General features: G+C 48.1%; 1 protein-coding gene across 3 annotated transcripts in view; it reads left to right on the forward strand.

Annotated features, from left to right (window-relative positions):
* Positions 1–23335, forward strand: part of PMEPA1 (prostate transmembrane protein, androgen induced 1) — a 52769-nt gene that overhangs the window by 23989 nt on the left and 5445 nt on the right. For all 3 annotated transcript variants that reach the window (XM_074843248.1, XM_074843249.1, XM_074843250.1), the window contains 2 exons: positions 16537–16691; positions 23262–23315. In XM_074843248.1, the coding sequence (XP_074699349.1) occupies positions 16537–16691; positions 23262–23315 (209 nt within the window). The remainder of the gene's footprint in view (positions 1–16536; positions 16692–23261; positions 23316–23335) is intronic.

Raw genomic sequence — 23335 nt, forward strand, 5'->3', positions numbered from 1 at the left:
CAGTGAAGTTGGAAACAGTCTTATTAAAATAATAATTAAGAAACAAGGGTGGGGAGACAGAGGGGAGGTACGAACGCCATGGTGGTGGTATGCTATAGGGTGAGGAGCAGAGAATGAGGTCAACCCGGTTTTGAACTTCCAGAGGTGACTCCCCACCGTGACCCCCTCACGGAAGCGACTGTGTGGTGCGGTTGGACCCGGGGCTGGGCACACCCCAATCACAACAAAACAGTCTTTAAAAGCCAGTCTTGCAGTTTGCTAAAAGCGGCTGCCTGGAGGGTAGCTGTAGGCCTGCGGGCGCCTGCTCCACGGTGGGCAGCGTTAGCCGTCCTGTTAAGCCAGATCAGCTATTTTGTGTATATGTATTTTCTGAGATTTTGGTTCTCTAGCAGCTGATAAAGCTCAGGAAGAGAGGAGAACATTTCTTACGTTAGACAGGATTATATCTAGTTTAGCTTTTTCCAGAAAACTGTCCTTTCTCAGTAAAAAAACATGCTGTGCACACCCACATAGTTTGCTTTAACTTTTCTTTCTCTCTTGCTCTCCTGAGGACAGTGACTACCCAGGCTGAACTGTGTCAGTGATGGAGACTGGCCAGTTTATCTCATGTGAGATATTGTTTATTCTTTTGCTTTTAAGTAAATAAAAAAAAATTCCTTTTCAGTGTTAACCCTTGGAGTTACAATGGCATCTCTCTGCAAGTCATCATTTTATATCAATAAATCAATTAGTACTTGAAATTGGCTTTTTCAAACTTAATACACTCCTATTTAGAAATGCGTGTGCTGCAGAAAGCTAGTGACATCTCAGATTAACGAAATAAAAAAAAAAGCAAATGCCATAAAAAAAAAAGACCCAACAAATCCCACTGGAATGATACATTGGAATGATTTTAGTGGGATTTATATCTATGAGCTGTGGGGTTTTTGTGGTTTTTTTTCTTTTGAAATGGTTGTGAACCAGAGTGATTACTTATCATTTTCATTTTAACTCCATCTGACAAATCGTTTTAGATGGAGAAAGCAATACTGCATCTTTAAATGGCTACTCTGTCAGCGCATCTTGCAGGGCTTTAAATGCCCTTTGTTATCACAGTCTAGACAGGACGCAGGCGGAATATTTGATATGTTATAAGGCAAAGATTTGACAAGGTTGAATTAATTTACTGGCTTATTTAAAACTGAATTTCAAAACATTTTTCCTTACAAACTTGTCTTTCTCTCTCTATCCTATATGTTTTTTTTCTAAGTTAGTACGGTATGTTTCAACTGTTTAGACTGGGAGAGGAGACATTAGCTTACTGCAGCCTGCAGTACTTTAATTGCCCTTTTTATGACTGTCTAGACATCATGCAGATGCATGTTTGTGGTGAGAAGACATTTCCCCCTCTGGTTATACGATAGTCTGAAACCTTTACATTGCCTATCTCCTTACCCCCTCTGTCTTGGAATGTGCTTTACTCCATCTCTGAAAATCACTTTTTCCCCTGTTTTATTTTCTGAAGGACACTTCAGTCCCCATTTTCCTGTTCTCTTCCCCATGCTTATTTGCAAATGCTAATGCTTTCTGGGGGAATAAAGGTATGTGGAGCAAACGGCTCTTGGAGCCTCTCGGGCAGGTCACGCTGCAGCAGGGGTGGCTTTGTGCGGTGCCCGGTGTGTCCCTGCATCTCTCTGCCAGTACAGCAGTACCGTGTTTGTTTGGGTTCCCCTTGCCATAAGAGCACAGCCTTGCAGGCCAGGTTTAAGAATGAAAATATCAGCAAGGCTTGAATGGGTTCAGAGTTTTAGTTATGCAAATCGGATGCATTAATTAACCCCGTTGCTATAGCTACTGCTTTATTGTTAAATGCAGTGAAAAGGGGACAGGCTGTGTCCATGGATAATCCTCCCCTCTCTGTTCTCCCCCCCTCACCGTCCTCCCGAAGCCGCCCTCCGCCCCGGTGCGAGGGCAGCTGCCGCCCCCCCCGCCCCCCGGGGCCGCCCCGAGTCCCCGTCCCGCGGGCAGGTGGCGGGTGGCCGGCGGGGGGGGGGGGGCGGCTTGAAAAGCCGTTTCGAAATCACCTCCGTGGAGGGGGTGGGCGAGCCAGGGGGGCTCCTCGCCCCCGTGGCCTCTTCCCTCCCACCGCCCCCACAGACCTATTGTCGGGGCTGACCTCGGGGGTCAGCTCCCCGCCGGCGCCCCGTGTCATCAATCTGCCGTCTGGGGGCTGCGTGGGGACGGGACGGGGGTGCTGGGGACAATGGGGCGGGCAGGAGGGACGCAGATGTGCCAGGGGATGGGGATGGGGAGGGCATGGCCACCCAGCCCCAGAAACCTCTCTGCCGAGCAAACGCTGCCGGGCTGTACGTGGGAGAAGGGCTTCTCTTTTTGTGCGTGCTTAAAAACTGACAAATGCAAAACGCTACAACAAAACTTAGACTTTTCCAGCAGATCTGCTGTAGGAGTTAAAACCTTTCTCAGGCTGTTGCTACAGCTGAGGTGGAAGTAAATTTATTACCTTTAATGTTGTCAGATTTGGGGCGGTTTTACTCACCTCCCCCATTCGCTCTGGTGCGTGTGCATATAGAAATATGAAATTTGTTTTCACATCTCTGTGTGAGAGTATGCACATGCATTCGCTTCCATCTGGTGGTGTTCAGACCAGTTCAGGAACTGAACTTGAATATTGCAGTGACCAAACGAAGTGTGTGTGTCTGGATATTTGCATGCATTTTGCATATTTCTTTCTGCAGTGCATAATTATGTCTGTAACTTAAGATTGTCCTTGTTCTGTGGGAGTAACTTACCTTGTGAAAGGTCACTCCTTTTGTAAGCAAAAGCTGCAAAATGATATAGACGGTAACAGTGCTTAAGAGGCAGAGAAGGGAGTGGTGTCCTGCTGGTCGGCCCTGGATGGGGCTGAGGAAATCCGGTTGCAGTTACAGCCCCGTCATGACCTGTGTGGCTTTGGCCAACTTGCTCAACCCGTGTTTCGACACCCGTCTGCGAGCCGCGTGTCGGGGCAGCCCCTGTGGCACTGCTGCCCGGGGGCACATGTCCCGGGGCCCCCAGGGGAGCTGCAGCACTGCGGCCTCGGAACGGGGGCACGGCAGGGTCCCCGGCACCGCTCCCAAATGCCGATGGGCTCCTCGGGGCTGTGACGGGTTGATAAGTGAGGCAGTGTGGGGGGAGCCGTGCTGATTCACACAGAAAAAATGCTGGAGGAGCACAGGTTCCCCAGCCACAGCTCATGGTGTTTCGTAGCTTCCCTGCTCCTCTGCCACATCCCTGAGCCGGGTGCTGGGTGTGATTCGATGGGTGTTATGCTTGTGGCAGGGAGGCATGGGTGTTCCTGCTTGTCCTTGTGTCCCTCTCGGGGTGCCCCTGCTTGAGCACTGGTCCCACAGGTCTTGCTGGGTGCCGTGCTGGGGGTTGGGTGCTGGCACTGGGGCACCTGAGCTGCAGCTGGCTCTGGCTCGGCCATGGCCAAGCATATTGGGAATTGGCCGATGAATGGTTTTCCCAGGAATAGGTGGAAAGAAAACTTTCTAGAGGACAGCCAGGGTGGAGGAAAGTGGAAAGTGAGGACATTGGGGAGGGAGACACAGTAAAACCTGGCGTATACCGCGTTCAGCCGGGAGAGGCTGTGGTCCATGCCGGTGACAGCCATGAGCCCCCATCTCCGCACCCGTGTGCCCTCACTGCTGGCTGTTTTGCGGTGGGGTGTCCCACTGAGAGCAGGAATGCCTGTGCCATCTTACTGCTTTGCAGGCGAGGAGAATGCCTTGCTGCTGCCTTCCTTTCTGTGCGTACAACAGATGCAGCGTACTGGATCCTCGTGACCTGCAGAATTAAAGTTGCCTTGTTTTGATGGGCCTGGTGATTAATGAAACGCATATTCCTTAGTGTCTCCGCAGCAGCAGGAGGAGGGAGCAGGCTACGGCACTGCCGGCAGCGCTCGGTGGTGTGCGCCGGGTGACGTGGTGCAGGCGGCTGCGGCTGACTGTGAAGCTGCAGGTGCCCCGTCGATGTGAGGCAGCTCCGTTGCAGCGGGAGATGGGGCTCAAATGAAGTTGGAATCGGAAACCCAATCCCTGTAATTGCTGTTAGCTTTCTGGAGAGGTGGCAAAGCCCTCCCGGGATGGAGCACTTGCTCTCCTTGGAGCGTCCACGACTGGCAATTTGTCTGTCGAAACAGATGTGGGCAGCGACAAACATCTATTTCTATAACTAGAAACAAATTTGGTAATTGCCTCTTTCAACAGGACTTGCTCAAGCAGGAAATGAAATTCCTAAATGGCAGTTAGCAAAAGTATTTATAGCTAAGTTCATAAATGAGATGTGCTTTCCTTTGTCATGAGTTTCTGCTTGGTGGAAGGAAAAAAAACCTCTACGGTAGCAAGCCACATATTGATCAGGAGTGTTTCCAGGGTATATGAAAATACTTACATATTAATGTGTTTATTTTTACTAGCTGTAGAAATACCCCTGACAAACAAAACCTCTTTGGTCTTTCAGGGTTGGCTGGCAGGGTTTGATCCAGATATTGTGTACTGTGTTTTTTCGCTGATTTTTTGATTTTTTTTTTTTCCTGGTTCATGCTATTTATGATTGCAGACAGTAAAGTCTTGTTCCTATATCCCTCTCTCTGGATGCTTATGTTCAAGAGGGCGGGTGATGCGCTGGCCTTGCCCCTGCCCCAGACATCATGCAGGCCTGATGCCATCGTGCTGCTTCTCGGGGAGCAGGAGATACTCTGGTTGTTCTCAGCTTGATGGGGGCAGTGAGCCTTGCTCAACAGTTTCTAGTGAGCAAGCAATTTTACCTATCTTTTAAGTGCAAAATCAAAATTGCTTTATGCTTTTAATCCAGTTTAGCTGTCCTTACCCTTGGGAGTAACTTCAAAAGCAATGTACTCCTTCCAGTCATCTCAGTAGGCTGGGATCAGGCTTACTGTGCATAAAATAAGTTGTCTCAAAATCTTGGAAAGGGGGAGGATGAGAGAAATAGGCACAAAATGGAGAGAAGGGCTTGAGTGTCCCAGAGAACCTCACTAGTTCTCATTGGTCTGAGGGAGCTGGTTGGTGTCTTTAGGACTTTCTCTAAACAGGTCTCCAGTTGGCAGCTCCCTGCTCAGAGTCAGGAGGTGTCCAAGCTGAAAGAGCTGCCGGCCCCAGCTCTCAGGTTTGTAATTTCCATGTAGAAGCTGAGTGCTGCCATGCTGGTCCTGCCTTTCTGGCCCTTGAGTGCAGGTCCCACTCCCTGCAGCTGCCACTGTGGCCATGCTAGCTTGGGAAGGTCACCTTTTAAGAACAGGCACAGTGGTATGATCGGGACAGTTACTGTGTTTTAAGGACTAAAAGAATTTTCTGTGGCCCAACCAGTCTGATACTTCTGTGGCTATAAGCATGAAATGGGGCTATTTCCTTTAAAACAAACAAAAAAAGGGGGTGGAGGTGCAGGATGAGGCCATCGTTTGCCAGTGACTCAGAGGATGTGATGCTTGATTACTTGGGGTGACAAATGAAGAAAATGAGCTATGTTAAACGCAGTTATGGCCCAAGGACTGACACTATGAACGTGACTTCTTGGGACCCCATCACCCATTTTCCAGCAATGTTTTTTCTCAAACTGGCTCCTTTTTTGAGTCCCCCTTGCTCTCTGCCCTCCTGCCCTGTTCTCAGCCTGCCATCACTAGCTTGCGTGGTGTTACCTACATCAGAACTGGCCATGTTGAATCTGGAAATGCCATTTAGCTGTTAACTGTCCTGATGATGCATGAAGCAGGACCAAATCCAGTGGGCTCTTCCCAGCTGACCTGTCTGTTGTCACAGGCCTGATCCTGCTCCCTTTAATGCTTGGCTGTTGCTGCTGCAGCTCCAGCTTCAAGATGCTGCTGCTTAGTGCCAGCAGTGGCAATATCAGTATCAGGATCATACTCTGTATCTATCTCCAGTACTTCCCATGCGGCCTTGTAAACAAATACAATTGTTGACAATCTGATGGGCTCTTCGTATGCGGTTTTATGGAGGTATTATTTAGAAGATAAATGTAGCAGATGCTAATACACTAATACTGCAATAATGACTTCTCCTGGTCTGATTGTTTCTAAGATGACCTAACAGACAAGTGGTGGAGGGTGAGTAATCTGCCATCTGAAGTTCCTTGTTCTTTCCTCTCTTCTTCCCTGTCCACAGTCTCTGAGAGGGAGAACATTGGTCTCTTTAACGAGTGGAGCTCAGCATCTGGTGGATGAAATGGCCTCTGTAAACCTGGAGCAGTGTTCGGTGCTGCACCCTCTCTGGCAGCCTTTGGATTCCAGCTGTTGCCTGGAGCTGTTCTGGTTCTTGCTTAAATTAGAGCAGTTCAAATGTAATGTTTAGCATAATGGGCATGTCCCTTTTCCAAGCAGGGCTGGGAAGGATGCGCCAGGGCAGAGCTGCTTGCACTGGGCAGTGTTGCTGATGTGCCAGGGTATTTTCCTCCATGTCATATCTATGAGGGGAGGGTGAGAGTCCGTGGCCAGACATGGTCCCAGTGCTGACCCTGCTGCTTCTCCTGTGGGATGCTGCAGAGCCCAAGTCCCTGCAGCTGCTCACTGAGGAGTTGTGAGTTTACTCCCTCCTAAAATCATAGCTCAGAAGGGTGACTAGATTCAGATGGCTCTTCTCAAATTCACATTCTTTAGCCTTGAGTAGAAAAAATGAGGTCCACTCTTTGGCTGCATTGCTTAACCCACATCCTTTTACAGAGGCTTTGATGAGCATCTGGCATAACAACCGCACTTTGGTTGGACTCAATTCTGCTGAGTTTAACCCTTGGCTCCTTCCAGGGAGCCACATGCTGTTCCAAAGTGTGCCCAAATTTTGCTGTAGCATCTATCCCCTGCTCTCTGAAAGCATGCTCGCAGCCGGCAGGCACAAATGCAAGCTCTTCAGGCAGGCAGGGCTTTAAACGGAGCATGAGGACCAGGCAGACCTCAGGCCAGCTCTGTGGACCCCGCTTTGGTCTAGGCTACTGCAGACCAGTTCAGTAATTTCAGCTCTGGACTTTCTGGTTCTCTGCTTGCAAAAGATGTGTGTCAGTATGTGTAAGGCAAGGCACAGGGTGTCCTTAGCTTTCATTTTCCAAAAGTGATTAGAACTGGTTTTGTGCCCTAATTATTAGGGCATGGAAGGTAGTGGTAGGCTCTCAGCTGTTTGTGGCAAGGACTGTCCTTGTGTGTCACCTTGTTCTCGATGGTGCCTCTGGGCACTGCTGAAGCTGTGGTGCCCTGAAATGTCAGCGAAGACTGGGGAGGGGAGCGGGCCAGGCTGTCAAGTAGCTGACAGCTCCTCCTCCTCTGCAGCCTGCTGGTGCCCAAGCCCCTGCCCTTGCTGCTTCCTTCAGCCAGAGATGTGGGTGCTGAGAATGGCTGAAAGTCAGACTCATCACTTCTAGTTTAGGGCAGTGTCTCTGCCCACCCATTGGCAATAAGTTTCGTGCGAAGATGGCAGCCCAAGTCTGTTGGAGAAAACTCTGGGTCATACTCTTCTGCCTGTCAAAGCCCCTGGGTGGGTAGAGGAGCAGGCTGAGGAGGATGCTTGCTATAGGATGCTAGTGAAGCAGCCCAGGTTTTGGGTCCTGGTAGACAGACAGCTACTGATGCTGGAAGAGCGGGACCTTGGTCTGCCCCTATTCCAAGACTTGTTTTCCATTTGCTCTTTTAGGAGCCACACAGGCTTGTTGAGAAGCCTTTAAGGTTACTGGCCTGAAATGATTCTTGGCTGAAATCCTTGAGCATCCCTGTTTGGCATCCCACAAAGCTTGTAAGTGCAGAATTTGGGGAATCACAGACAGGGAGGAAGGATGCATGGACACTCTTCAGCTCCAAGCTTCAAATTACTGTCAGTGCCAGTCTGATTTGGACTTCCATTTCCCCCCACCACCTTCCTGATTACTCTTGAATAGCCTCATCTGCACAGCTCAGTCAAAAAGTAGCTGTACCCTTATTTATGTCTTTTACATGCTTGTTTTATGTAACTAGAGCGCTGTCATCAAGGGCTACAAGGAACCTGTTCAAACAGAAGATGCCCAAGGGTGGGGGTGGATGAAAAGATGAGAAAATTGGGAGGAGAGGGAACTGCAGTCAGGGCTGTGTACATCTCTGCTGCGTCTTGCTCTGAGTCATGCAGCCAGGGCAGCTCTGTGGATATCAGAGGTGTTAATGGAAAATCAGGGATGAAAGTGCTCACTGCAGATTTGTGAAGACTTTTCATTAATTCATCCAGTTAATTTTGCCATGTCTGGAAAGACTCTGTGTGTGCGTGTGTGTAGAGACCTTTCTTTCCGGGGTGTGTGTGGTGGGGGTGCATGGAGGGCGGAGCATTGCAGTCTGTTGAATTTACCCTAAATCCCCAAGGATTACGGAAGAAGCCGGGACATGCGGTGTGACATTACAGTGCCACCATATTTAGCCGATGGTAGGCAGCAATTCATTTATGGATTTTATAAGCTTCAGGACTGGACGTGGCCTGACTGTCCCCAGTCCCTGGGGTCTGTGCCAGAGGCTGGTGCTGCTCACCAGGTGCTGCTGTGGGACAGTCCCCACCAAGGTGTCCCACTCCATGTCGTTGCGGGCTCTCGACTGGAATCTGTGGAATCACGGTGCTGAGTCACCCGCGTGAACCAGGCTCTGTAAATAACCATAGGCATTCCATGAAGCAGCCGTGCGCAGCGAGGAGCAGAAAGTGCTGCTTCATAGTTGGAGCAAGGGCTCTGGGGGCAGAAAGCAAGATGCTTTTCTCAGATCCACTCTTCTAAGTATCACCTAGCTCTTTGCGTGGTGCCGACAGGTATCCTGCTGCCACCCCACAGGAGGCACGTGTTCTCTGGAGAGCTGGTTGGTGGCAGAGGGCTCGGGTGCTCTGTGCTGTGGGTTCCTTGTTCATGCCAATAGTTTTGTGCCCAGTAATTGCATCCTGTTGCTGGTGAGGTCTTTGGCTCCATGCCTGAACCAAGGGCCGTGCTCCTGCAGTCCCAGGAGGGACTGGGTTCCTTGGCGAGGCTGAGCCAGAGCTGGCGCTCATTCCTGGGCTGAGTGACCTGGGGAAAGACTTTGTCCCTCTGTGGTGGATGGGCTGGGAGGCTGGGCTCACCACTTGGCAGGTGATATAGGTGTCCAGGGTCAGGGTGAGCACTCCTCTGCCTTGCTGTGGTGCATCTCCCATGCCAAGCTTTGTTCCAGCTGCTTGCCTTCTTTGTCTTCCCAGGGACCTTAATTCCTTAATTACATCATTCCCCACCACCAACCCCCTATATCTGTGCATTGACTTCATCCATAGGCTATGGCTCTGCCGCCTGAGCAAGGAGGGAGACTGTGGTGTGCCCACTGCTGTGGGCAAATCCTTGCTCTAAAACCCTGCGTGGGCACCTGCAGGCCCTGCCGGGGTGGTCAGGGGTGCTGCAGGGACAGGACAGGGCCAGGGAGCTCAAGCTACTTGCCATTAGAAGTCATCCTTAGCCTGTGTCTTCTGGAGGCTAGAGAGATGCTGCCCAGGTTTGTACAAGACTGGATTACAACTCTTCATACTTCAACAAGAAAGTTGGAAAAGTCTGAGTCTGTTTCTGCCCATTTTATTGGGGCAGTAGGAGGAATCTCTGTACGAAACTATCCCACGCAGTCTTGGTGTAAAAGTTGTTTTAAGTGTGTCGGAGAAAGTGAAGACCAGAGGTGAAGGCACAGTACGCAGAGGGGTTCCTTGGCTCTTGCATTAGGCACTTACAGGATGTTTCTCTGGGAACATAAGTGACATTTAATTAAAAATAGTCCCTATGTATGGTGGAAAATGGCCAGTCTGGAAATTTCTGTACAGCTGGGCTGCAGAGTAACATCCTAGTGTAGACAAGGATTCTGTTATCTCAGATTGCAGGTGTTTGCGGAGGGTCTTCAACAAGACTGTCCTTGCGCTGTGGTGGGCTAAAACCCAAGGCCATGTCAAACACCCGCCTGCCCAGTGAGGAGCCTGGCTGCTGGGAGTGAGTACCTGTGTAGGCAGTGACAGCACAGGGGTGATTCAGGGGGAAATGCCGTTTCCACAATTCTCTGAAACTTCTGAAATAGTGAAATTTGTGTTGTTCTCAGCCCCTTTTTAGCCTCCCTGACTCTTACTCACTTCCTTTTGGATTTTTCTACTACTCAGATTCACATCAGTTTCTAGATTAGAGGAAACTGCTGGAGTTAAGCTTTCATTTTAAACTCGATTTTTTGCCTTTTCTGTGACCTGTGTTATTGCAGATGTTGGGGCAACGTTGGAAGTTTCCCCATAGACATGGGGCTGTGCCCAACACTCCCAAAGCCTCATGAAGGCTTTGCCTGCCTCTGTTACCAGCTGTCCTCTCTGTCAGGCACATGGAGCAAACTCAAAACACAGTTTTAGATGTATTTTCCCAAAGAATGCTAATAATACAAGTCATAATGGGGCTCTGATGCTGAGGGACTGTTATGGGAGCATCCAGAAGCTGAGGTGCATATTCTATCTGTCCTGGGTAAAAATAACTGATGGCTCATTAACTTCCAAGAGCGAGGCTTGCTTGGGAGGTATCTCATCCTGTCTGGCATGAAGCAGGGCGTTGGGTTGCCTCACACCGGGCTGATGTCCACCAGAAGATGAAATCAGCAGCAGGAGTTTTTTCTCCACACCCTTAAGAGCATATTTTTGATAGTCTGAGTTTGTGATCAGACTCATCGTGCTTGAACTGTCCCAGCAATGTTTCAAGTCAGAACTAAGGGGTTTTTAATGATAAAAATACCCCAGAGGAAGTGAAAGTGAGCATAGGAGAAGCAGAGTATTCTTCAGGGGATTCTCTGCTTGCTTTAATTTTGTCTCAACAAAACAGACTTGGGTTTTAGCACAGTGTACCACAGCATTTATGATGACTGGCATATGTTTTTAAAAACTTTTTTTCTTAGGAATTGTGGCTAGTGCGGCTATGTTTGGTTCAGCTTAGCTGTTATCTCCCGAGTAGTTTCAGTTCTCATCACTTCTCACAAGATATATAATTCCAATATATATAGAAGTTGTAGTTGAAGCTTAAAGAGAATTGTTTTGACCTGCAGATGTGTACCATACCCAGCTGAAAGCAAAGGTCATCTTGGCTGACACCCTGTTTGAAAGCTGTTCTGTCCACTTGCAAATGATAGCTGGAGTACCTCTAATTATTTTTGTAATTATTGTAGCAGAATGCAGGTGTATTTTTTTTTTTTCCTCCTCTTTATATTTGCCAGTGCTTTGGAGCATTTGTCTTCAGCAGTGATACTCTATGTGGAAGGAAGAGCATTAATAAAGTTTATAGTAAGCCTTTTATGAACTGTAGTGTAGCTGTAAAAAGTAAGGAAATGCATTTAAAGTGTATCATAGCCTCACCTCCCCTGCGGCCGTTGTGAACTGTGTGTGTGTGCAGAGGCTCAGCGCTCCCAGTGTCACCGTTGACTCAAATAGGTCTCCCTCCTTGCAAAAATACTAATGAATTTTAAACCTGTGGGTGCCAAGTGTTTTGTTCGCACTCAAGGAAGCTCTGAGATGCATCTTTCTGCAGCTGCTTCTGTTGAGCCGTGAGTGTGGTCTTTGGTGAGAGGAGTGGGGCCGAACGCCCTGGCAGCCGTGCCAGTGAGCTGCCTCTGCATTGGCACCAGCTGCCAGCCAGCTGCCATTTTCATAAATTTCAGACACTTTAGAGTCTTACCGTCTTGGTGGCCAGGCAGCAGGCTGGTGTGGGCAGCAAGAACACGTGCTGCCTTCCCCTAAAAAGCCCTCTGAGCAGGAGTGCGGCCACAGCCTGCGTGTTGCGGAGTCTGCAGGCTTTGGGAAGCAGCAGAGTCTCCTATCATTCATTGATATAATGCTATAATCTACTGTGAAACCCTTATTCAAGGCCACATGTGGTTTAAAGTGGCAAGTGAGTAACGAACTTGAAGAATGGGATGTGACAAGTGATTTTACTTGATCACGAATATTCAGTTTCAGGATTGTGAGAATCTGGGGGAAAAATGCTTAGTTGCAAAACAGTTACACGCGTGCTGACTTGAGTCCCAAAGCTGCAGCGTCTAGACAGAAAATACAGAAAAGCAGGTTGTGTCACTTAAATGTGATGTCTGAACCTGTTAGTTTGAAACGTATTCTGGAATAAAAATTATGCAAAATTAAATTAGTGTGACCTTACTTTGCATTTGGAGGCTGAATATGCCCATCTTGTAAAGCCTAGTGCATTTATAACACTTCCCTTGGGGAAAATTACAGAGAGAAATGGAATGAGGTCTCTTCTAATTGAAAAGTGACAATGATTAGGAAGCCAAATACAAAATGTGTTGAGTATTTTTTTTCTTGTTTTGTTGTGTGTGTGTGTTTTTAAGAATATCACTAGAATTATAAATTATGTGCTTTGCAGTTTGGCTTGTTTTTCATTCCCTAAAGGCTTTTTATTAGCATAGCAGCTGAATTGCACTTGTATAATAATGTATTAACTCAAAGTTTGGGTTTTTAATGATCTTTCTTCATTAATTTGACTGAGCTACTGGATAAAATCTTACCGAGTATATCCAGCTTTTCAGTGTGTTGGGTTTTTTCCCCCTCTGTAAATGAAGTCCATGAAGACAAGTTAAAACAGAGGGAGAGTTGGCAGAAACTTTGACGCCTCAAGTGGGTATGAGTCTCTTGAAACTTGAAAAGCACAAATTGAGTATGTGGGACTTTTTTTTTTGTTGTTGTTGGTTTGATTTTTATTTTATTTTTTCCAAAGGTCAGATTGGGCAACGTGAGCATTCTTGGGATTAAAGCTGATCTCGACATACTTGATGTGTTTGCTCCTAGGCACTGCGAGGCTCCGCTGCTCCTCACAGGCTGGGCTTGGGGTAGAACATGACTCGGGGCACTGTGTGCCCTCTGCTCTTCCCTGAGCTCTTGCTGGTGCAGAGGAAAGAGGTTCCTGATGGGTTTGGCCTCCTCATGTATACACACATCATTGGGAAGAAATTTTAATTTTAACAGCACCACCAAAGAAGACATGGGGGGCAGATACATTTCTTGTATATGATACCTAAACGTTCAGACCCTCATCTGTGCTGCAGGACAAGGGTGGATGTGCTCCACTGCAGTGATGGAGCTGTTTGCTTCCCCATGCTAACAAAGGAGATTGGAGAATAGCAAGGCCATTGGTATGAAAAGGCCAAAGTCCGAACCGGGGGAGCTGATCAGGTTTTATCGTTTCACTAAACCCATTTACAGAATGTTAATTTGCAGCTTAATTGTTCTCCCTTCTACCACAAAGTGAGATACTAAAATTGCTCTTCTATTGATAACACCAGAGTGATTGCTATAACGTTAGACTAGATTCCACACTGAAATAACCCAATTTAGAGTTTAAAGAGCAAGGCATGATGCATGGCTGAACACTGCTTGTGCCTCCTGGCCTCGCCCTGTGGACCCTGGGGGGTCCAGCCTGTCCAGGTGACCGGTTCCAGTAGACCATGGGAGGGAGAGATGGGGCAGGAGGAGCATCCTTGCCAGAAAGCAGCATCCCCTTCATTCTGGTAATCATGTTGTGCCTTATTATTGCACCTCATGGCAACTGTTTTGTAATACCCCAATTACAAGAGTCCCAGAAGCAGAATAAACAGCATTCAGGGCTGGATGGGGATGGATGAGGTGCTGGTGTGTTGTCCCAGATCCTGACAGAATTCCCACCCTTTCTTCTGTTTCAGGCTCTGCTTGTTATATGTCTGTACGTGTGTGCTGGAAGCTTGGCTTAGGTCACTTGTAAATGACACGTCTTGTGTGTGTTCCCTCCTAGGAAGGAATTAGGGCAACCCTTCCTGATGGCCAAAACTTCACCTCTGTCACCAAAGTACTGCGACCAATTTAGCAAGGTTTGGTTCATTTAAGGGACCTCTCATCCTAAGAAAGGAACTTTCCTTTACAACTACCTTGGTCTTGTTTTTCTTCAGAAATATAACCTCTTTTAACAGAAAAGGAAGTTTTCCATCACTGGCCTCATTTATATTTTTTCTTGTGTTTTCTTACTGTGGCCAAAGCACATGCTGCATTTTGAGGCTAAATTGACTCATCTTCCTAAAAACCTTGGTTGCTTTTTGTTTTGTTTTTTTCTTTTCTGTAATGAATTCTGCAAAAATGGGCTCTGTACCCAAGCTGGGTGGCTGCTCTCCAGCTTGTGGGCTCTGCTGCCCGTGTGTAGATGAGGCAGAGGGACTCTGTGTCAGTGAGCCCCTGGGGTCTGGCTCTTCGTGGGTGACCTGGAGAACACCCGGGGGAGCTGTGGGGCATCCCATGCCTGACTGGGGTGTCAGGGCTTCACCCTGCCAGTTGGGTGCTGGAGGCCAGTGGGGATGCTGTCACTGCCTCTGGGTGCAGCTGGCACTAGGATGTGCCTTTGAGCTATATAGGGACGTTCCTACATAGCAGGAATGACATGGGAAGAGACATTGTGCCTTTTTTTTAATAGTTTTGCATCATTCTCCTTTCTCAACCCTTTAAGATTTGGTGTGTTTGTGACTCTGGTTAATCTGATTTGTGTTCAGAAAAAATGAGCTCCTGTTTCAGCCCGTTCCTCCTCCTGTGGTAGGTCTCTGGTCCTGTCACCTGTTGTCCCCACGAGCAAGCTGTGCTGCTGCTTTGGGACTGGATCATAAATTGTTGGGAACGTGGGTTTTTTCCAGGCTTTTTCCCTCGCAGTGGTGTTCGGGCACCTTGCTGGGGTTGCTGTGAAAGACCCAGAGCTCTTCTTTTAACAAGATGCTTTTAGCTAAAAGGCATTTTTAAGGCAAAACTCCTTTGCAGTGTTTGGCTTTTAATCCCTCTCTTCCCCACCATGTGCAATCTTCTGGTGTAGAGGCAGCTGCATTTTAGGGGTGCTGTAAGTATACGGGCTCCAAGTCACTCATACATCTAACTTTAAGTGACAGGTAAGGCTCCTGCTTTCAAGGCATAATTCTGCTTTTTGAAGGTGGTGGGCAGAGCTGGTTAAGCATTTTAGGCAATGGCAGAAATAGCTGCTGTTTAGCAGAATGAGCTCCGAGGTAACTGGCAGCACTCACCACCTGGACTGTTTTCTTGACATTTATTTGCTTTTACTGGCACTTAAATGCCACCTGCCAGGAGAAAACTTTCCATTAAAAAAAGAAAAAAATAAATTTGCTTGACTCAGCAGAAGCCACCCTGGCTGGGACGAGCAGTGTGGTGCTGTCCTTCGAGGCGTGATGAGTCTTCCTGTGTATCTCAGATAGATACATGTGTGTGTCTGTATAGATAAAATATAGGTGGCAGCGTCTATGATAGCCTAGGGCATGGCTTTCCAAAGCTGGATTTTATAGCTGTCCCTAATGAGAAGCAAACAAAGTTTAAATCCCCAGAACTATTGAATTTTGCTGGTCTGGCCCCTCCTTTACAGTGAGCACTGGAGTTGCTGCTGCCTGGTCCTGGGCACAGTGAGCCCTGGGTGCTGCTGGCGTGAGGGGGTTTGAGGGGGGACGACCGAGCGGTTCAGGGATGGCGTCTGCTCTCTGGGTGCCAAATGCACGGAAATAATGACCCCAGCGCTACATTTGCCTCCAGTACTCAATTTTCCTTAGCCTCAGAGAGGTGTGAGGAATTATTTCCTTAGGAAATTTTAGGAGTGGCTTCTTACTGCCTCCTGCCAAGTATCTCCGGAGTTAACTGGATAGTCTGTTGTTTGCTTGTTCTTGTTTGTTTGGAGGATTTTTGGCAGTTTTCCTTTATGCCAGTTCAAGCCACTCAAGCTGCCACTGTCAGCTGGCCGAGCCCTGAGCTGAGGCATGTCTGGAGCTCCAGGACATGGCCTCCATGGGCAGCTGTATCGTGCCCGTCTGGCGTCTCCCTGGAAAGCAGGAGGTCTCCCTGCCTGTGCCCTGTGGCGGATGGGCTGACGTCGGGGAGAGGGGGGCTGCCAGCACTCATGCCTGCTGTGCTGTGCCGTGCTGCGGGCTCCCTGTGCCACTGACCCCCGTGACAGAGGGACACGTGCCTGGTGTGAGGGTGTGCTGAGAAGTACTTCAGTCAGTCCTCCCTGGAGGAAGGAGTGGTGGTGATGGGAAAAGAATTGCAGAAATCTAGCTTACATTTAGCTAAGTTGTTTCATTAGGATGAGTTATGTTGGTTCATGGCTCCGTGGCCCTGAGCAAGGCGTGCTCAGCGCTGAGATGCTGCTGGTTTTGTGCCCAGCGGTGGGGACATCCAGCACACTGCAGCTGGGAGGGCTTTGGGAAGTCCTGTCTGCAGTGTGGCTTGGAAATACTCTGCTTTGTAGATCGTCTTTAAAGATCCCTCCTAGAGACTCTTCTATGGCACTGAAAAAGTGAACTAATAAGTTTTTTATAAAGTAGCTGGCCTCAAAGCATGCAGAGCCCATGTAGGCATGTTTGAGAGCTTTATATGGGGGAAGGATGCAGTGGTGTTATTGGCATCTCAGCCACATTAGTTCTTCTTGTGCTCAATTACATGCTGCTTTTTCTGGTGGCTTAAAGTCTGTCTGTCTCTCTTGCAGCGGAGTTGGAGTTTGTACAGATAATCATAATCGTGGTGGTGATGATGGTGATGGTGGTGGTGATCACGTGTCTGCTGAACCACTACAAACTCTCTGCGCGATCCTTCATCAGCCGGCACAGCCAGGGGAGGCGGAGAGACGAGAACCTCTCATCAGTAAGTTACACCCGGCTCTTCCAACCCAGATCGTCCTGCACCGTTTGCCAAATGATGTGACGCTGGGGAAATGTTAGTGCCAAAGGCATTCATTTGGGTCATGTTTGCCCATGTGTCGCTTGGCACTGCATGAAGAGACACCTTCCAGGTTGGGTCTTGGCATAATCTGTCTCTCAGTTATTGGGGGGAGATGGGGGGGCTTTTAGGGATGCCTCTGGCTCTTTAGGGTGCTGTATGTTGTAATATATGCACAGCTATAGCCTCCGCCTTTGTCCTGAGCTTTCCAATTCAGACTTTACATCAGTAAAGTAACTGCACAACGCTGTTCTTGGTGTGTTCTATTCCTGAAACCACCACGTACCCTCAGCTGCTTGGGATGCATGTGCCTTGCCTTTAACAGCCCCAAACTATTGAGTCCTTTGGCAGCTCTAGTTGGAGAGTCTGGCATGACTGTATAAAAACTTATTGCCTGTCTTGAAGAGAATAGGAAATCCTGAAAGACTTTCTCCATTTTTCACCAGTGGTGCTGCCATTACTGTGGTGGAGGGGTCAGAAAACACTTGTCAGCCAGGCAAGCAGAAATGTCTCCAGGGGAATGCTAGAGAAGTTCCCTGTATAACCCAGGCTCTCTGCTTCGTAAGAGCCCGAGGAGAAACGTGTTAATTGAACCTCTGACAGGGACTTGAGGGGGAGCCTCTCTGGCCTTGGGGCAGATGTTGGTTTATGCAGTTTCCTCAAATGCAGCAGCTCAGAGAGACTTACAAGAGCCTACAGAGAAATGGAATCATATTTTCTTGGAGGAGCATGTACTGTTCACTGCTGCCTACATGACTCTGCCTTCAGTGCAGGGATATCTTGTGCTGATTCTTTTTTTTTTTTTTTTTAGTGTTCGTCCTGAAGGATCTTAAAGCTCTTTAAATGATAGGGCTTCCTCAAGGTCACTGCTTCACTCCCTCTCCTCTGCAGGCTTCCAGGGCAGGCTGAGCACACCGGTGCTGCCTTGTGGTGGTCTGTGTGCAGCCGTGCTCTCTTGTATCAAATCCATGCTCGCTGCAGAAAAATAATCAAATTCTGGGATTGCTCTTTTTTCTTTTTTTTTCCCTTCTATTTTTTTTTCTTTTTTTTTTTTTTTGAGAGAGATATCTAACATATTTTATTAAATAAGTCTTCAGTACAGTGCTGTTGAAAGCTGTCCGGCCAGCAGATGCCCAGGGCACAGACTGTCCCTCTGCTCTATAGCTGCTCTTCTTGTCACACATTACACACAGCAGACCAAGGTCCCTTATTGGACTCTTTGTGCCGAAGTGAGAAAGACACCCCTTGGGAAGGAGAGCTGTGCAAACCCCAAGCTCAACTACCCTTTGTTTTGTGGGCTGCAGAGCGTGTCTCCAGAGAGCACAGCAACGAGCTCAGCTCGTGGTCGTCTATCGATGCTTTGCAACAAGATCAAAGTGCTGGGAGCGCGTGATCCCGCGTTAAACCAGCCGGTGCGAGGGTGGTGATCGCTCAAGCACCTGCCTGCTTTGGGGATCAGAGCTAAACTCCCTGCACGTATCCCCGCTCCTCCTGGAGTTACAGAATCTTATGTCTCTTCTTACCGTCCCGTGTACCCGCTTCCAACAGTAGCAGAGTGTGGGCATCTGAGCACATGAATTATTAAAATTAGCAGAAAGATTGTATTCCCATTTTCAGAGTTTTTCCTCGTTTACCATGGCCAGAATGTTTTGCTTGAACAGTATCGAAATACTTCATTTTATATTTTCAAAGCAGGTATCAGATCAAGCATTTTTATTTTAATATACTAATTTCTGTTTTCTTGAGTGGCCTGTTCTTTCCTCTTTGTAAAGAAAATACAAAAGGCTAACATGGAAAGAGAAGAGAAAATCACATGGAGATTGAACAAAAATTTCAGGTTGAATCAAAAATCGTTGTCTGTTTAAAAAATAATACCTTTTTCCCCCTTTTTTCTTTTTTTCTTCTTTTTTTTCTTTTTTAAATTTCACCAGGCCAAAATTTTTCAGTCATTTTTTGTCCAGTCCCCACACCAAAACAGCTCCGTTACTTATTCAGTCTTCAGACACGTCAGTAATTAAATGGCTTTTCAGCAAAGGTTTACCTCCGTACCTCTGCTAGACTTCAGTGAGGATGCAGAGTCTTCAAAACCTTTCTCAGAGCTAAGGAGAGAAATGCGAATGTACCATTTTCGGTTTTTTTTCCCCCTCTATAATTCTTTCCCTTCTCCCTGCCCCTGTATGTGCTGCGATGCCGTGTTGATGGAGTGGCAGCCAAGCTTCCCTGTGGCCTGAGCACCCTCCTGATGGGACAGAGAACCCCCTCGTGTGCTGAGCGGGAAGCTCATTACAGTGGGATCAATCATAATAAAGATCTTTAAGGTAGCTCATTTCGGATTCAGCACAGCATGTCTTTTTGTAGAAAACAGCTCCAGTCTAAACAAGCGCTGAAGGCTGGCAGTCAGAGGCCGTGCTGAACTGGATACCGGTTTATGTAATCCATTAAACTTGCACTGAACTGGTGTTGGGCTTTTCAAATCCCAAACTTCATTTTGCTGTCATGACCGCAGACAGGCACCAGAGCTGCATACATGCTTTTCATCTTTTGAAATATTAAAGTAGTTCATCCCATGGTCAGGATGCTGCTAGGTCTGCCGGAGTTGTCCTTTTTTGTTGTTGTAGCTCAAAAATTACAACTGAAGGAGAAATTAATTTCCCTAAAGATTTTTTTAAATGTGGTTCTTGCTAGCAAGGAATTCTTGTATTATATCATGTGTTTCTCCATCACTGTTATCGCTGTACTTAAACTGTCTCCTTATAACAAGTATCTTTATTTTTCCAGAACTAAGAATATTTAAGAAATGCTACTAAAAACTTTTTTGCAATAAGAATGGCACTGTCCCTGCACCTTTGGAACAGTGATATCCCACTCCCCCAAGAAGTGGTTTAAATGCAATTTTCATGCATACCTTTGTCCCCCAAAATGGAAAATATAAGTCCTCCTGAAGGCTCAGAGACCTAATCTGCACCATACAGCTTTACAGAGAAAATTTCCTGACATCACTAAAACAAGTGGTTTTATAAAAGTAGAGATCAATCTTTGAAAAAGAAATTAAAAAGCAATTTTAGGTTCTGCAGTGAGTCCTGGGATACTTGTGGAGGCTTTTACAGCCATATTGCTCGTCAGACAGCAAAATCTCAGCTTTCGTTTCAGAAAACCATAGCTTTCTAGACTCAGCCATTGTTGAGATAAATTCAAGTCCTAAACATTATGAAAATCAGAGGTGAGTGAGGTGAGCCTGGAGAAGGAGGATTTACCGCGGTGATGCTCCCTCACGGGGCAGCATGGTTTTGCTTGTGTCGGTGGGGCTGTGTAGCCATCCCATGGCCAAAGCACAGAGGCTAAAATCATGTCTGTTTTCTGTCTGTGAGGCTTTGCCATCCTCTGCGTACTCATTTCCAGCAATTTTAATTCCCCTATTGAGTTTTTAGAAGAGATGAGCTGTTACCCAGATGGGCGTCACAGTGTGAGGCAGAGGGTCGGAGTTGGCGAGTGGTGAGCGTGCTTGTGGTCGGTCAGCCACGGGCACAGATGCGTGTCCGGGTCAAGCCCTGGAGTCCTGGGAGAAGTGATTAATAACAGCTGCAGAGATCTAGCTCCTACAGAAAATGGGTCTCCTGTCTGCTCCTTATCTCTCCGTGGTTCCCATTTTAACGGTGTTTCTACTGGTTTACTACTCTTGCATCTGCATGTTGCTGGAGCATCGTTCCTGGACCTTTGTGCAAACGGATGAGTTAACGTGTGAGACAGAGCTTTTCTTCTGAACACCTGGGTGGGATATTGGGTGCAGGCGTTGGGTGAGTGGGTGCTTAGGGGTAGGGGATGTTTTGGGTGGAGCAGCGCACATGAGGGACAAGTACGTGCTCTCCCCATTGCCCGCCACAGCGGGAAGCCCCAGCTGAGCACGGCGATGCTCCGCGCGCCGGGAAGCGCCGGGCTGCAGCCGCCCTCGCGGGAGCCGGCTGACATCACTCCCGGGAAAGGGGGAAGCAGATGGGATATTGCCATGGCACTGCCCACTGCCAAGTTAAATATAAAACATCTAGCAGAAGGCAGCGGGGTACTCGCTGCTCAGGAAGTCTGCCACGGGGGCATGGCAAAGTAAACACAATTTTCGGAGTGCTTCCTGCTCCTGCGCGCTGCTGCGGTGTCCTTCGGGATGGGGTGAAGGGCTGGCAGCACGTGTGGCAGTGCTGGAAACCCCCCTGTGCCCTTTGGTGTCAGCACTGTGGCTGAGCCGGGGCTCAGAGGCGAAGATTTGATTGTGGCAGACGCAGTTCCTCTTGGGTCTTTTGGCTGCTGGAGGAGTTTTGACTGTTGACTATCCCTGCAGGCAAGAAATACATGTAAAATGGACCGAAACAGTTGATGCCTGTGTAAACAGTTGCATATTGAAGTCTGAAGGTCTGTACAAAACACGGTGGTGCGTTGCTCAGGGAGGACTATGCACTATGCGGCGCACAGCTCAGCCAGCGCTTTCGTTAGCTGTAGCTGGGGAGGGCGCTGGTATTGCAGCACTTAACCTCTGCTCCGAGGAGATGCTCCCTAAAAACCACGGAGAAGTGGGAAGAATCTGGGCCGTCTCATTTACATATAAATCACTGTTTTCCTTGCACTGGCAACAGGACTGCCTTGAGGTTTATGTGCAGAGCTGAGCTTCAAAAACAGGAACCTGATGGGATTCTCTCCATATCTGATGCCACGTGTGATGCCACAGGAGAAAATACATTCTGAAGTTGGGGAAAATAAAGAAGAAAAAGGCAGGGGGGGAGAAGAGAGGGGGAATATAATGGGTGGCTGCTTTGGAGATTTGAACACGATGCCGGTGCTGCGTTTGGGGCAGTTGGGTGCGTGGTGTGGGATGCCCGGGTGCTGAGGCTCCTGCCCAGCGCTTGGGGCTGGCTCTGCCACAGGGGCACCCCCAGTCGGTCTGATCCCGGAGGCGCTTCTGGGGGGACGGGAGACGCCGCTCAGCTGCCTACTGGGGTAGCTGCAAAGATATGCAGTAATGTTTTTCCTTGCATGCCACAGCCTGGTATGAGGCCAGATGTGCTTCACAGCTGGGGGAGGTCCAGGGAGCATCAGACAGGCAAAATCCCTTCAGACTTTATCAGCAAAGGTGTCTGGTGCTGTGGTACCATTGCAGCTTTTTACAGGCTTTCACTGCAGCACCAGGCTGCCTAGATGGCCACCACAGTTATATAGAAATAGGTATCTTCATAGTAGGAAAGCTTGTGGTTTGCTTGTCTGGAGAGTCCTGCTGCAGAGGCTGGGCCTGAGAGTGGCCTTTGGATGGGGCACCTTAAAGGGAAAAAGGGCAAAAAGAAACGCCCTTGCCATTTTTCTTCCACTGGTGGTAAATACTTCTGCCTGCTCCTGACTTGCTAGTGCCAGAACTGGAGTTTCACCTGCAAGGAATTGAGAAGTGCCAGCTATTCCAGGTTATAATTATGAGCCTTCTGGCTTGTTTTCCTGCAGTCCTGCCTGCCGGAGGGATGCTGCTATATGTGAATATTAGAAATATTTAAATATTTTAGTTCTTAAGGCAAAAGTGTCTAGGGTGAACTGTGTATGCTCAAGTATCACCAGAAAATGTGAAGAACCTTTGTTTGTTTGTTTTGATCATGAATTGTAAACTAATCTCATGGTTTGGGGGAAATTGGCTTGTGGCTTTATCATGCCTGGGGTTGTTGGTGCCTAGGTTCAGATTGCAGGATCAGGGTGATGCTTGCAGTGTAAGAAAGCCTCTAGACCACAGTTCTTTGTCTGTTTAAGCCAAGGATCACTTATCCTTTTGGGGAAAACATGCTCTAGAACCATCCTGTTGCTACAGATTTCTATTTTTTTTTAGCCAAATCAAAATTAGGCTTAACATTTGGTTATTCACTTATTATCTTTATTTTCCCATGATTTCCTTGATTGTATGCATCAGAATGTGGGTGTGAGGTTTTTCTAAAATCTTGTCATTATTTCATGGAGCATTTTCTGATGTCTTGTGAATCACCCACGGCTCATGGATCACAAATTGAAAAATACTCCTCTGGCATGTTTGAACCAGGGAGAGAAACATGCTGGGTGGGTGTGGGCGGGAGGGGGGAAGTCTGCAAATGGGAGAGCGTTGTTTGCTGGTGTCGTTCTCATCATTCATTCTGCAAGTGATCTATTAAATATAAATGGAGGTGAAAATGGAGGGAAATTTTAATCAAAGTGTTGTTTTCAGTGGTAATATGCTAATACCCTTAGCCTATACCCATATGATACCCAGCATATATGATAACAGCTAATGCCCTACTAGAGCTGGCTGCCTGCTTAGAGGAAGGTGTGTGCTGTGCGTTGCTGCAGCCGGGGCAGGAACGTGTTGACGGCAGCAGCAGCAGCAGCAGCAGCTCACCTGGGCTCTGGTGCAGGATGAAACCTGGCACGAGCCATTCGCAGAAGGGGGTTAACCACCGCTGGCAGTCAGACTCACGCTGCACTCTCTTCTCCTTTCCAATGCAGGAGGGAAGCCTGTGGCCTTCGGAAAGCACCGTGTCGGGGAATGGAATAACAGAGGTGAGGGAGATGTGGGTGTG

The sequence above is a fragment of the Strix aluco genome, chromosome 17, assembly GCF_031877795.1.
Source record: "Strix aluco isolate bStrAlu1 chromosome 17, bStrAlu1.hap1, whole genome shotgun sequence".
Taxonomy (NCBI): domain Eukaryota; kingdom Metazoa; phylum Chordata; class Aves; order Strigiformes; family Strigidae; genus Strix; species Strix aluco.